Raw genomic sequence first — 14,497 nt, forward strand, 5'->3', positions numbered from 1 at the left:
GTAGATCATAACAAATCCATGCTTTCTTATCTTGTATGATTTTTGTCCAGGTCCTTTCCAAATCTCTCATAGAGACTGCAGTGGAGTCCTTCCTTTATATCTTAGTAGTTCACGGAAACCAACACCCTCTGAAGCTGTGATCCTATACTCTTGATATATGACTGGCCAATCTCCTGTTCCTTTTCCTAATGCTTTGATATGTTTTATATTTATTATATAAAAGGTATCATTAATAATGTTTCAATTTATATAGTATATCATACATATTATATATAACTACAGATATCTAGACATGCTTATATGTCTATATATAACAGGTGTTGCAAGTTCTTGTTTCTACAGCTCTTTGGGTCACTTGAAATTCTGGTTAAGAAACTAGGTGGCCCAGTGATTAGTGCTGAATCCAGAGTCAGGAAGACCTGAGTTCAAATGTACCCACAATCTTACTCACTGTGTAACTCTGGAGATATCATTTAACATCTGTCTTCTGTCTTCCTCAATTTCCCAGACCCCCTGACTTCATGACCACCAGTGCTACCACTGAAACACACTGTTAAGGTATTCTGGTCTCAATCTGCTTAGTTGATTCATCATTCTTATCCCACCTGCTAATTGTGATTGTAGGCTAAGGCTCAGTCCTGGATCCTTTTATGTTCTGCCTGTCATGTTACCTAATCAGCTCCCATGGGTTCAATTAGCTTATTCTGGATGAATTCCAGGCCTATATATATAGCTGCCTCGTGGACATTTCTAATAGAATGCATCCCCCTCCCCCAAATCTTCCCTTCTTCTAGCCTTCTCCATTTTAACTATGGATATCACTATCTTCCTCGTTACCTAGATTCAAGGGCTTAGTGTCAACCCCTTCTCATTAATTCCACATTTCCTCGTCTGTAAAATGAGGATAATAACTTTACCTATCTTCCAGAGTTGTTGTGAAGATTAAATGAGATATGATTTACAAACTGTTTTACAAAACAATGCACTAAGGAAAACTACTTTTTTTTGCATTATTATTATTATTATTCCATGTAGCATCAGCTGATAAGTTGGCTTAGGTCGAGAAAAGATCTTCACAAGTCATCTAGCACAAGCTCCTCTTTTTTTTTTTTTTAACAAATAAGGGAATTGTCACAAGATCATAATGATTGTAATTGATGGAGAGAAGATTTGAACTAAGTAGTTCTCTATTCAAGGGCAAAGATTCCGTCTTGGGCACGAAGCGCAGGCGCAGAAGTGGATGAGACGAGTGAGACAAGTGGTCACGCCTCCTCCCTCCCTTCCTAGGAGACGATTGGTACTTCAGGGATAGGACTCCGCCTCCAGGAGACGAGTCCAGGAAGTAAGAGAAAAGATAGGGAAGGGGTGTTGTTCCTCGGAACACGTGTCCTCTTCCCTGTTACCAGGACCCAAGAATCCTCAACCTCTGATGGAGGGTTAGGGTTAGGCATACGTCTCTTCCTCGTCTACCGCCCTTTACTCACCAATTGCCCCATCTTCGTCTTCAACGGCCACTGTGCTCAAACTCCCCGGGCTTGGGATCCGCACCTGGTTCCAGGGCTCCCTATCGGCCACCGAAGCCATCTCGGAAGCGAAAAGAAAGTAGGGAACGGGGGCGGAGCTAGGACGCGACCAAATCCAGCGAGTCTAGCGGGGGGGAGGAACGAAATTCTAAGGACTGGGAGAGACCAAGTCTGGAATGGGGAGTCAACTTTGGACGAGAAAAGAAAGTAAAATGCAAGGTTGGGGCTTAATTTTTCTTAATCTTGAATCTGCTGTGTGCTTCCCCAACCCAACTATCTCTAGTGGTTTCTATGTTCAAAACAAATTATTGTATTTGGCTTTTAAAGCTTAATGCAGCAGGATCATAATCTTACTACTTCCTCCCACTCAGATAACCAAATTGCAAGTGTGAGGAGGGAAACGAGAGAGAGAACAGATAGAACCATAGACCTAGAATTAGAAAACCTGAGTTCAAATCTTTCCTCAGACCCAAAACCCTAGGCAACTGGCTTATTTTTCTGTGTACTTCAATTTTCTCCTTTGTAAAATGGGATAACAGTTCCTACCGTCTGTTATGAGGATCCAGTGACATTGCCCAAGTATGGGTTTTGTACATCTTAATTTGTTGTTGTTGGTCAATTGTGTTCGACTCTTCTGAGCCCCGAGACACTGCCCAGGGAGTTTTCTTGGCAAAGCCACTGGAAGGGTTTGCCATTTCCTTCTCCGTGTACACTTTAACACTATGTAAATGCTACATATTCTCTCCATCTTCCCTGTCTTTGTACTGTCTATCCCATATCTGGAATACATTCTCTTAAATCACCCATATAGAGAGTGCCTCTCAAGATTTTAAAAATATCTTCTAAAAACTTAGGACTGACTATTCACGTGGTTTGATGGGTTTATGATTGGGGTTTGGCTTTTTGATCACTAATGCAAATATGAATAATATGGAAATAGGTTTTGAACAATGACACCTTTATAACCCAGTGAAACTGCTTGTCAGCTCTGGGAGGGGAGAGGGAAGAGGGGTGGGAAAGATCATGAAACATGTAACTATGGAAAAATATTCCAAATAAATAATTTTTTAATTAAAAAAAAAAGACTTGTTCTGCAATAGTATCCCTTTCCTAGAGGCTAGCCCCTTAAGAGGTCTCTTATCTTCTGTCAACTTTGTATTTCTCCCAATGTTTTAATTTAGGGTAGCCATACAATGGATACTTAGTAAAAGTTTTTGGTGTTGTGTTATCTTGTATTAAGGTAGTTTAAAGGTTGTTAGCCATATTAATAGAGAAGAGAGGAAAGATCCAAGATACTTTGTGGCAATTGAGCCATCTGGAGTTGACTGAAGAATAAATTGGGTAAGAGTTGTGAATTTGAGGAAGATGAAGAGGAAATCATCAGCAAAAATAAGTGAGAAGGAAGAGGACTAAAATTGTGGGATTAAGGCGGGAAGTTTAGTTTGGGCCATATTGAGATTCCACTTGTTAATATATAGGTAGCTGATCTGGAGGGTTGGAAGTTTGGAACTGGAATTTTGGGGAGATGAGAAGGCAAACAACATCAAGGGACTTGCCCAGGGTCAAATAGCTAGTAAGTGTCTGAGTCCAGATTTGAACTCAGGAAGACAATTTTCCTGATTCCAGGCCTGGCTTTCTATCCTTTGCCCCACCTAGCTATCCAACTATAGATATACCAAAATCTAAATAAAACCCAGAACTTTCCCCAATTAACTGAATGAAATTGGATCTTTAATTTTTTTTTTTCCTCATAGAAATGACTAAGTCAGAAATGCTTCCAGTCAGTTTGTATAAATTATGGCAATAATGGGTACTTCTAATAGTTTTTCTCAAATGACAGTCTCTTTTCTTTCTTTTTTAAACATTTATTTTGATTATCATGTAAAACAATTCCATATTGGTCATTGTTGTAAGAGCACACACATATATAACCAAAACCCCTAAGTAAAACTATAAATACACAGATAGTATGCTTCCATCCTACCCCAACATCCATCCTACCCCAACAGTTCTTTCTCTGGAGTAGGGTCTCTTTTCAAAAGAAGGGAGAGACATCATCAGAGAAGATTTAAGACTAATAGTAGTTAAATACAATATATACAAGATGACAAACCAGCTGACTCATGTGTTTTTTAACTGTTTCCAGCATCCCATAGGCACAATCTGGGACTATATTATCAGACTAAAAGATTTCTCTTCTTTTATGAGAAGATCTGATAACATGACCTGTAGATGTTTATGCCTAGTATAAGTGCTGCTAAGTATCATAATATGCTAGAGTTAGAAGGAGTCTTAGATATTACTTAGCCCCATCCCCTTCACCTTACAGGAAATGGAGGCCAGGACAAATGAATTGCCCAGTATAGCTAGTAAGAGACAGCCAGGACAAAAAGCCAACTCTGGCTTTCTAATCCAGTGAGGTCTCGTTCCACAACAGAAATCTGTCTCTTTGCAAGGGTTTTGGTTTTTATCCAGATCCAGTTGGCCTTGTTCTAAATAACATTTCATGAGAGTTGGGCCTATGTATATTATTTAATCTTTTTTATTTAGTCAACTTAGAACATTATTCCTTGGTTACAAGAATCATATATTTTACCTCCCTCCCCTCCCCTTACCCTTCTTATAGCCAACACACAATTCCACTGGGTTTTACATGTGTCCTTGATCAGAATCTATTTCCATATTGATGATGTTTGCACTAGGATGATCATTTGGAGTTTGCATCCCCAATCATATCCCCTCAACTCTCGTAATCAAGCAGTTGTTTTTCTTCTGTGTTTCTACTCCCACAGTTTTTCCCTTGAATGTGGATAGCATCCCCTCTCATAGATCCCTCTGGGTTGTTCAAGATCACTGCACTGCCACTAATGGAGAAGTTCATTACATTCAATTGTACCACAGTATATCAGTCTCTGTGTACAATGTTCTCCTGGTTCTTCTCCTCTCGCTCTGCATCACTTCCTGGAGGTTGTTCCAGTCTCCATGGAATTCCTCCACTTTATTATTCCTTTGAGCACAATAGTATTCCATCACCAACAGATACCACAATTTGTTCAGTCATTCCCCAATTGAAGGGCATCCCCTCATTTTCCAACTTTTTTACCACCACAAAGAGCACAGCTATGAATATTCTTGTATAAGTCTTTTTCCTTATTATCTCTTTGGGGTATAAACCCAGCAGTGCTATGGCTGGATCAAAGGGCAGACAGTCTTTTAGCACCCTTTGGGCATAGTTCCAAATTGCCCTCCGGAATAGTTGGTTCAATTCACAACTCCACCAGCAATGCATTAATGTCCCAACTTTGCCACATCCCCTCCAGCATTCCTTTGCTGTCAAGTTAGCCAATCTGCTAGGTGTGAGGTGATACCTCAGAATTGTTTTGATTTGCATCTCTCTGATTATAAGAGATTTAGAACACTTTTTCATGTGCTTATTGATAGTTTTGATTTCTTTAACTGAAAACTGCATATTCATGTCCTTTGCCTATTTATCAATTGGAGAATGGCTTGATTTTTCATACCATTGATTTAGCTCTTTATAAATTTGAGTAATTAGACCTATGTCAGAGGTTTTTGTTATGAAGATTGTTTCCCAATTTGTTGCTTCCCTTCTAATTTTAGATGCATTTGCTTTGTTTGTACAAAACCTTTTTAATTTAATGTAATCAAAATTAGTACATTTTGTGATTTTTTCTAACTCTTGCTTGGTCTTAAAATCTTTCCTTTCTCAAAGATCTGACATGTATACTATTCTGTGTTCACCTAATTTATTTATAGTTTCCTTCTTTATATTCAAGTCATTCATCCATTCTGAATTTATCTTGCTATAGGGTGTGAGATGTTGATCCAAACCTAATCTCTCCCATACTATCTTCCAATTTTCCCAGCAGTTTTTTATCAAATAGTGGATTTTTGTCCCAAAATCTGGGATCTTTGGGTTTATCATAGATTGTTTTCCTGAGATCACTTACCCCAAGTCTATTCCACTGATCCTCCTTTCTGTCTCTTAGCCAGTACCATATTGTTTTGATGACCACTGCTTTATAGTATAGTTTGAGATCTGGGACTGCAAGGTCACCTTCCTTTGCATTTTTTCATTATTTCCCTAAAAATCTTTGATCTTTTGTTCTTCCAAATGAACTTTGTTATAGTTTTTTCTAATTCAGTAAAATAAAAGGTTTTTGGTAGTTCAATGGTATATTATTTAATCTTTGTGTCTTTTTTTGACATAGTAGATAGAGGATCAGCCTTGGAGTCAGGAAGGCCTGGGTTCAAATCCTGCCTTCAATACTGCCTTCAATACATGCTATGTATGTGATCATGGATAAACCACTTAAACTCTTGGTGCTACAGACAACTCTCTAAGACAATAAATTATGAAAGATAGCCAAATGCTGCAGGGAATTTTCACACTGGGAATTCCCAATGTCCCTGAAATCACAGTTCCAAACCAGCCCTCTTCTCCAAATCTTTCTATAATCTAGCCATTTTAAAGTAGTTATACATAGTAGTTACTTAATATTTATTGAATTAATATATAAATGATCATATCAGTATGATAATTTGATATATAATTGATATATAAATTATAATATCAGTATTGAGAGTTTAGATATTCTCTAATATAGCATCAATGATAATAATGATAACTGTCATTTATAAAGTCCTTTAATGTTTTAAAAGAACTTTATCTTTCTTGATGCTTTCAATAACTTTTTGTGGAAATCCTACCAGTATTGTGCCCATCTTACTGACAAGAGTCAGAGGTATCATTTGAAACTAGCTTCTCCTGAGCCTAAGTCCAGCAATCTTTGGGGGGAGTGGGGACGGGAATGCTATAGCATCAGATCTCATTTATTCTATAATTTGAAAGTTTCTGCTTAAGCCCTATTTTGATAGCTCATAATGACCCAGATATCCCCCTAGGTTCTTGAAGGTTATACCAGTGGAGCATAAGCTATGACTGAATTAAGCAATTTTGAAAAGCATCACATTGAACCTAGAGAAGATTGGAGAGACTTGCTACCATGTGATGAATATTTTTGGTCTTGACAACTGATAAAGACCTTCACGTTGGGCATAGAGGGGTTCCAATATGTGTTATTAGAATGAAAGTCCACACTTTGTTTTTAAACCCTTACCTTCCATCTTAGAATCAATTAGAATAATTAGAATAAATGATAATAGAAAATAATAAATAAATTAGAATTAAAGGCAGAAGAGCAGTAAAGGCTAGGCAATGGGGAATTAAGTGACTTGCCCAGGGTCACACAGCTAGGAGGTATCTGAATTCAGATTTGAACACAGAACCTCCTGTCCCTAGCCCTGGCTTTTTATCTACTAAGCCACCCAGCTGCCCCTGAAAGTCTACACTTTTGAAATCAGATTCCTGAAATACTGACCTGAATCACTTAAAGTACTTGAAAACATATAAAGTATGTTTATGAAATCTAGTAGACTTTTTCAGGTGGAAAAAAAATAAAAATAATGAATGAAACCAGTATAGAGGCTTATATATATATATCCAGTCCCATATTCTGTCCTGGCAATGGGACCAGGGATGTTTTTATAACAATCATGAAAAGTTTAAAAAATATAATTTGCTTTTCAAGGAAATGCCTTATTGTGAAAAGGGGAGGGGTAAGAAAAGATAGAGAAGAAGAACCAAAATTGATGAACAGCCAGGAATCTTCTCTTTGGGGAGTTTCAGAAGAGATAGCAAAAATAAATTCTTTTTGAATCAAAGTGAAAAACTAAGTGTATAAACCTATTCCAATACTGACTTTTCTAACATTATATATCTCGATGTTAACACCAAAGACAGACTTGGAAAGACTGACACTGATTTTAACAATGGAAAGAGCTAATTTCTTAATTTCTCATAACTTCCTTTGGCTTCTTAAAGTTCTTTTTGCTTTAAAAAATTACCTTAGCATCGGGTCTTTATTAAAGATATATGCTTCTGCCTAGTGATTATGTATGTTTTTTAAAGTTGTTTTCACTTTGTATCTTTATTTTTCCATTGTTGACCATGACCAAAACTTTCATTGCCTCTACTGGAAGCTTGATGGAAAGACATAGACAAGAATGGCATAAAATGAGACAGGAATGGAAGAGTTGCTGTCCCAGTCCATAGAAGGAGGAGCTCCCCCTCCGATCCCCAATAGAATCACACAGCCAACCTAGTTTACCAAAGTTGGTAACTTGTAAAAATTAGTAGGTTAGGGGGACAGCCCTCTCACTTGCTTTGAATGACTCAGAAAGAGCATTTTACCGATACAAAATGTTTGGAAGTTTTGAGTAAGAATTGTTTTTCATTTTGATCAATCTGTATTTAAAGGTGTATGTATATGTTTCAGAATGCAGATACAGAAGAAGTGTACTCATTTGTGACTTAATTCCCTATCTTGACTTTTCTGAAATGCTTGAAGAGCTCCTGTCTTGCAGTCATCTCAAGAATGGAAAAGTACTTGTATAAAGGTGCATTTCTAGAAGTTCAGTCATGATAGTGATTATGTATTTAGAGTGAAAATAGCATCCAGTTTTCAGTTCTCTGAAGGAAAAATTGGAGGGGTACAGTGTAGCTCTCTCTGAGGTGAGAGAAGCCACAAGGTAGGAAGATAGAGACAGGATAGAAGTTTTGATACCACGAGGGAAGTGACGGAGTCCTAGTAGAGATATGAGGTGTTCAGGATGAGTCTTTATTAATTATCAATGAGCCACAGCTAAGCTCTGATCAAAGGACCAATTCAGTAGGCTATTCCAGTCCTGAGATCCATACCACGCAGGTCAGAGAGGTGAATAGAGAAAGATTAAAGATGGAGCTTGGCCAGAGGCCAAGCTCCTGCAAGGACAGCCATCAGGTAGCCTGAAAGAGAAGGAGCGAGCAGAGAGCAGAGGGCAGAGAGCAGAGAGAGAGAAGGCGGAGCCAGCTGGGCTAGATATAGTTTTTGATATGCAAATATACACAGTACATAGGGATGACCCTCATTGGTCAATGACAAGGCGCAGGTGTGGTTTCTCTTAACCAGGTGAGAACAAAGAAACCTGTTTTCCCGCCTAACCTGGGAGAAGCTGGGGTCAAGGGTCAGAGGCCTTCCTAGCCATGAGCACTACTGAGCATGCCCAAGACTGAGCAATCTGCACATACTGTTTCCCCCTTGCCCCTAGTTAGGAGTGGACTGCTACATCTCCCCCTTTTTGTTTTACACACAAATGAATAGTGTAATATCAAAATGTAGCAACATTACAGCATTAACAAATACAAACACTCTGGTGCATAATCATATTCTGATACAGAGATGAAAAACCCATCCTGATTGTATAACTTAGATATCCCAATCAAGAATGAACATCAGCATAAACTGATTCAGTGATCAATCTTAAAAATTCCCAAACTGATCTTTCTATCTGCCTGTCTGCATTTCAAGATCAATGCAACAGTCTTAGTAGATATAAAAATGTTAAGAAAATAATTTCCACGCTACTGATCCTGGTCTAATGAGGTAGAACTCTATGATTCACATGACAGGTGCAACAACCAAACATGCCACCATTCACAGTCTGGACTATCAGAAGTTGTCAGCCTTTTCAACAGTTAGCAAAATACTATCCCTGGAGATGAAGGATAAGTCCTTCCTTTCTCTCGTACTGATACTGCATCTTGGGGATCTTTCCGTGCTCACTGCCAGATGCCTGCCACATAGGAAACTGGTTGGTAGCCCGATGGCAGGACATCCAGCGACTGAGGGTGTCAGCACGCCATGTCTCTGCATTTCCCAACCTCAAACATCCATTTCACATGGAAAATGTAACCGTGGCTGAGGCTGTCTGGTCCATAATGAAAGATTCATTATGATTCCCCTTACATGCAATCAGACATCACTCTCCAGTATGGTCATCTGAAAATTAACAATTGCTGTCATGTTCTCATGTTCACCGACTGTTAGGTGACTGTAATTCTAGAAATCTTTGCACCTTCACAATTTGGATCAGCGCATTAACAGTACTTTCCTTGTACTTAAAAATTCTGGCCTTAATAGTGTAAAAGAAAAAATCAAGGTTGATCAATCAAGAGTGACCTTAAAAAGTTTCCTCTAAAAATATAAATACTGATCTCTATAAGATTCCTCTCCCTTTTCTTTTTGTTTGTGTGTTGGGAGAGATCCCTTCAAAGAAAAACATCCTCTCTTAACAATTCTGGAGGATCATGTTACCACATGTCAAATGATCTCAGAAAATTGATCCTGGGAACCTGATCCCAAAATTAATACAAGATTCTCTTGGCTCTTGGCTCACAGTCTATGCGGTATCTTTGAAACTGAGCCAATGTAAAATATCAGAACTTACATTCCCAATGATTTCTAAGTCCTGATCTAAATAGATCAAAATTCGCCTTGTATATGAACATAATTTTGCACCATTACAGGCTGTGCAAAAACATCAATACATCAATCACAGTGCAAATTTTTTAACAAATACCAATAGTAACATCAGTGTCATCTGTCCATTAAACCTGTCTGTGCATCATTTCCTGCTTAGCACCTCATTTTTGATGTCAGAGGTATCAGATCTATCCTATGGATGAGAGTTTTCTATCTCCTACTTCTTTGGAGAATCATACCAAGGTCTATACCCTTGTTGATAACAGCATTTCTTACAATACAAGTGGTAGCTTTACAATGCATACAATTCACAATGCATACAAAATTCCCTTTGACAGTATCATATACAAAATACAAGGTATACTTTAGTAGCTAGACAATTTGTAGCTATTTCCTCTCAATCCCATTGCAAAGTCTTTGGAATGTGGGATGTATCTGGTGTCTTGTACAGACACAAGTGTGATTTTGTCCTTCTGAGTTAGCATACTTGATGTTGCTCTGGGTACCCCATCTCAATGGATGTCAGCATGACAAGTGTCCTTCAGTGGCCTAATAGCCAATGTCTCTAATAGTGTAATGTCATTGTTCTAGAGTGATATTAGTCACCAAAGAAGTGTCCTTCCAGCGAGTCTGGATTGTGGCTGGCATGTAGGTAGCTGATGCCATCACCTTCCGTCTGCTTCTCTTCCTGGTCTGTATCAGCTGGCATGAAGCATGACGTGGGAGACCAGATGTTTTCATTATCTGTGAACATATAAACAAGACCTCGACCCAACATTATCATCCCCTTGGGTCCCTTACAGTCTTAATATCTTGATGATTTTTAACCCAATTCAGGTATCTCACACAATGTGATCTTTATCATTACATTCAATATTGATTGTTACAAAGCTTTAACATATTCTTTCTGGGGTGTAGAAGAGATAGATGATTAGTGATACCATATCCACCTCTTTCCTTATGAAAGTGGAACAGTCATAGCTTAACAAAATTGACTTCTAAATAAGTCTGATTCTAGCAAAAACATATTGTTTGCAAATATAATGTACCCTTTAAGATCATAATCATCATTACATTTTGGATAGTAATACCCATTTGTGCTGCAAGTGGACAGCATTCCTTATACTGTCATAATATTCCCAATTATACCCTTTTGATATTTGATCAAATTTGGCTAACATGGAACAATTCCAATAAAATGATTTCAAGTTATACATTGTACCAGTACCATTCAAAATTGTCAGGCATGTAATAAAGTTAGATCTTTTACCAAATACCCATATATTCCTAGAACAGAATATCTGTTAGTGACTTAATGATACTCTTCTGCATGTACATTGTTTCTCATACAATTACATGTGTGTGCATAGTGTGTTAAACCTGCCTATAGGGCAGTCTTTACAGTCCATGTGCTGCTTTTCTGGTGTCCTGTGCCAGACACCTCTGCCTTCTGTCCTTCTTCCGGGCAGATTTTCTTGCCATCAGATGCTCTTAATCATCTTCCATGGACTCCATGTATCTGAGAAAGTAAACAGAAAACCTCGACCCCAAATGAAAGCCTCATTGGGTCTTAGAAAGTTAGAAAGTGACAGAACATATATACCTTCAGTTTTGGAACCTTGGGGCTCATGAATTCCTTTGAGCTCTTTGTACCATAGCTTGCATGTAAGCCATGAGCTATGCAATTTAGCCTTTGCATTGCTGTTAAAAGCCCTGCCATTCCAAGCTGTTTGGAATAGACAGTTGTGCACAGTTATTCATAAAATCTGCAATCACTTTGCTCACTACTTCATTTGAGCTTGAACCCATAAACCAGGAGAGTAAGTATCTCCCATCATTTTTCACAGTTCAACCTTTGTGCCAGGAGCAAACTGAAATGCACCTTTTGCTCCAAAATATGCATGGATGTCTATCAGGGGTGAAATTAATCCACAGCAGTTTGCATTGATAAGCGATATCACCTGCTTGTTCAGGATATAGATGTACAATAGATCTTGCAAAGCAGCATGTATAGATGCTTAAATATTTGCTTTTTCAAATCCATAATCATAAAAATATCATTCTATAAATCACTTATGAATTGACCCATGTGTGCTGGGATCTTAAGTCTTTGTCTGCCTGCACACAATTTTTGCTTTTTGAAAAATTTCCACCTTGTGCAGTTATTAAAATTATAGCATTGTCTTATGCTGTACAAATATGCACAGAATTATCAAACAATTGCACAGAAGTTGTTGTTTCTGAACTACTGCCCTTAGCTTCATAACTGAAAAGATCTTAATACTGTGAATAAAATCATTACTTTCATCTGCTAAATCTGCAAATCTTCACTGCAGAAATAAATCAAATTATGCCAGTAACCTTTGAATTTGCCTTATTATCGTAGGTCTCTTTTCAATATCATGATCAGCTTCAATATCTGCAATTTTAATACATGATAGTATTGCCTCTTTCAAATCCTTAATAAATCACTGTACTGAGTAACAGAGTTCCTGATAACCTTAATAATTAACCACTGGTAAACAGATTAAATCCTTCTAACCATGCTTTTACCCTGCTGAGCATGTGTCTTAATTTTCCATAGTAAAAGCTATTCTAGTTATAAATCATTTGCTTTCTGGATACAGGTATATTAATATGCCCAGTAAAAAGTTTCTGAACTGCATACAGGTTGTTTGAATAAGCTCTGCTCAAGATTCATCCTGTTGCTTTATGTCCTGCTTAGAAAAGTGTTAATAATTCCTCCATAGTTAAAATTAGAAAGCCTTATAAATTCCTTTAAATCATATTCCAATTCATGCTTATTATATCTTAGTATTAAGTTTTTCTTCTAGCCAATTACAGCCTTAGTGATAAAACTTGCAACCTCAGTTGCTCTGATGCTATCTTCCACGTGGCTCAAGCCACGTGGCCGGTAGAGAAAAAACATTTCAAGCTGCTTCAGATTTAAGCCCAAACCTTAAAAGTTTTCTGTTTGCACTTTAATTACCTTGAGATATATACCAAAATTTCTCTACAGATAAAACATTTCTAGTCCTGATATTTTGTGGCATATAACAAAAGTCAGAGAAAGATTTTATAATTCTCCTTTTTTAACTTCCTTTATCAAAAAATATAAGCAGACATTCCTTTATAATTTTGCCTAAATCCAATCTAAATTAAAATTCAAATTCCCAAATCTTACTTTACTGTATTTGCAATCGCCCAGGTAAAGCCTGCCTTTACCTGGCTGGACCTCAAACAAAAGAGTTCCTAGGAGCTTTTTCACATGCTAAATGAGTTCGGAGGCTTGCTTGTTTAAAAAGAAATCTTCTGCCTTTGGTTACAGAATGGCAATATCTTTTTACAACTTAGGCTGTTCCGAATTTAACCTAATTCAGAATTATTACCTTGATTCCTTAATTTTGCTGAGAACTACGGTTTTATTAAAAAAATTTTTTGTTTCTTATCCGTTTTTTCCAAGTAATTGCAAGATCCTTTAAATGCCCTGCTTTGAGATTAAAGCAACCACTTCCTGATAGGCCTTTCAAATGCATCTGAGTCCCACCTCTCCTGAAAAGGCACAGGGAGTTTCTTGTAAAGATTAGCTTGCAGAACCTTTGAAATAAGAAGTGCTTAAGAAAGAACTCCTTAGCATTCTGCAGCAGTTTCTGCCTTGAGTCTTCACTAGGCTTTTCCGCTTTTGCGTATGAATAGCAGGTAAATTTGACTTTGCTTTCCGGCTGAAATTTTAACTCCTGCTTTTTCTTTTCCCAGTTGCTCCTTTTGAAATTCACTAGGCTCTAGCAACTGTTTGTTTCAGACTGAGAGTTCTCAAGTTCTCAATCGCCCCTAGTGAGGGTTTCCCTGGGTCAAATGTCCTTTTTCTTCCCCTCCCCCTCAGACCACTCCTCAGGTGTTTCTTAACCTCCGGAGATCCAGGTCCGAGAGAGGAGGCCTCCAGGAGGACTAGCAGACCCAGGTGGGGGAGGGAAACTGCACCTCCCTGACAGAGATAGTTTAAGAATCCCTCTCTGACCGATCGTGTGCTTCCCTCATCCTGATTCCGTCTCAGGCAATTAAGCTCTTGAGACTTCCATTTCTCCCCCATCAAGCTACGACATTAAGAGTCGAGCAGGGTTCAGAGGGGAGACCCACCTCAAGCAGAGGAGGACTTACCGTCCTTGGCCAGAGGATCGGCAACCTTCCTGGACTTCCGGCACCCGCCTACTATTAGCCTCGTGTCCTCGAACGCGTTCTCCCATTCGCTGTGTGAAATAAAAGAGTGGAATGCCACGAGAAAGTTGGGCGCCATTTGTAGCTCTCTCTGAGGTGAGAGAAGCCACAAGGTAGGAAGATAGAGACAGGATAGAAGTTTTGATACCACGAGGGAAGTGACGGAGTCCTGATAGAGATATGAGGTGTTCAGAATGAGTCTTTATTAATTATCAATGAGCCACAGCTAAGCTCTGATCAAAGGACCAATTCAGTAGGCTATTCCAGTCCTGAGATCCATTCCACGCAGGTCAGAGAGGTGAATAGAGAAAGATTAAAGATGGAGCTTGGCCAGAGGCCAAGCTCCTGCAAGGACAGCCATCAGGTAGCCTGAAA

General features: G+C 38.4%; 1 protein-coding gene across 2 annotated transcripts in view; it reads right to left on the bottom strand.

Moving 5' to 3' along the window:
* Positions 1-14,497, bottom strand: part of NEPRO (nucleolus and neural progenitor protein) — an 83,095-nt gene that overhangs the window by 9,711 nt on the left and 58,887 nt on the right. The window contains exon 1 of one of the 2 annotated variants that reach the window (XM_007493690.3): positions 1,485-1,625. The exons of the other annotated variant lie outside the window; for it this stretch is intronic. Within the exon in view, the coding sequence (XP_007493752.2) occupies positions 1,485-1,584 (100 nt within the window). The 5' untranslated portion in view covers positions 1,585-1,625. Of the gene's footprint in view, positions 1-1,484; positions 1,626-14,497 lie in introns of those variants that run through there. 2 annotated transcript variants of the gene reach the window in all.

Source organism: Monodelphis domestica, chromosome 4 (assembly GCF_027887165.1).
Source record: "Monodelphis domestica isolate mMonDom1 chromosome 4, mMonDom1.pri, whole genome shotgun sequence".
Taxonomy (NCBI): Eukaryota; Metazoa; Chordata; class Mammalia; order Didelphimorphia; family Didelphidae; genus Monodelphis; species Monodelphis domestica.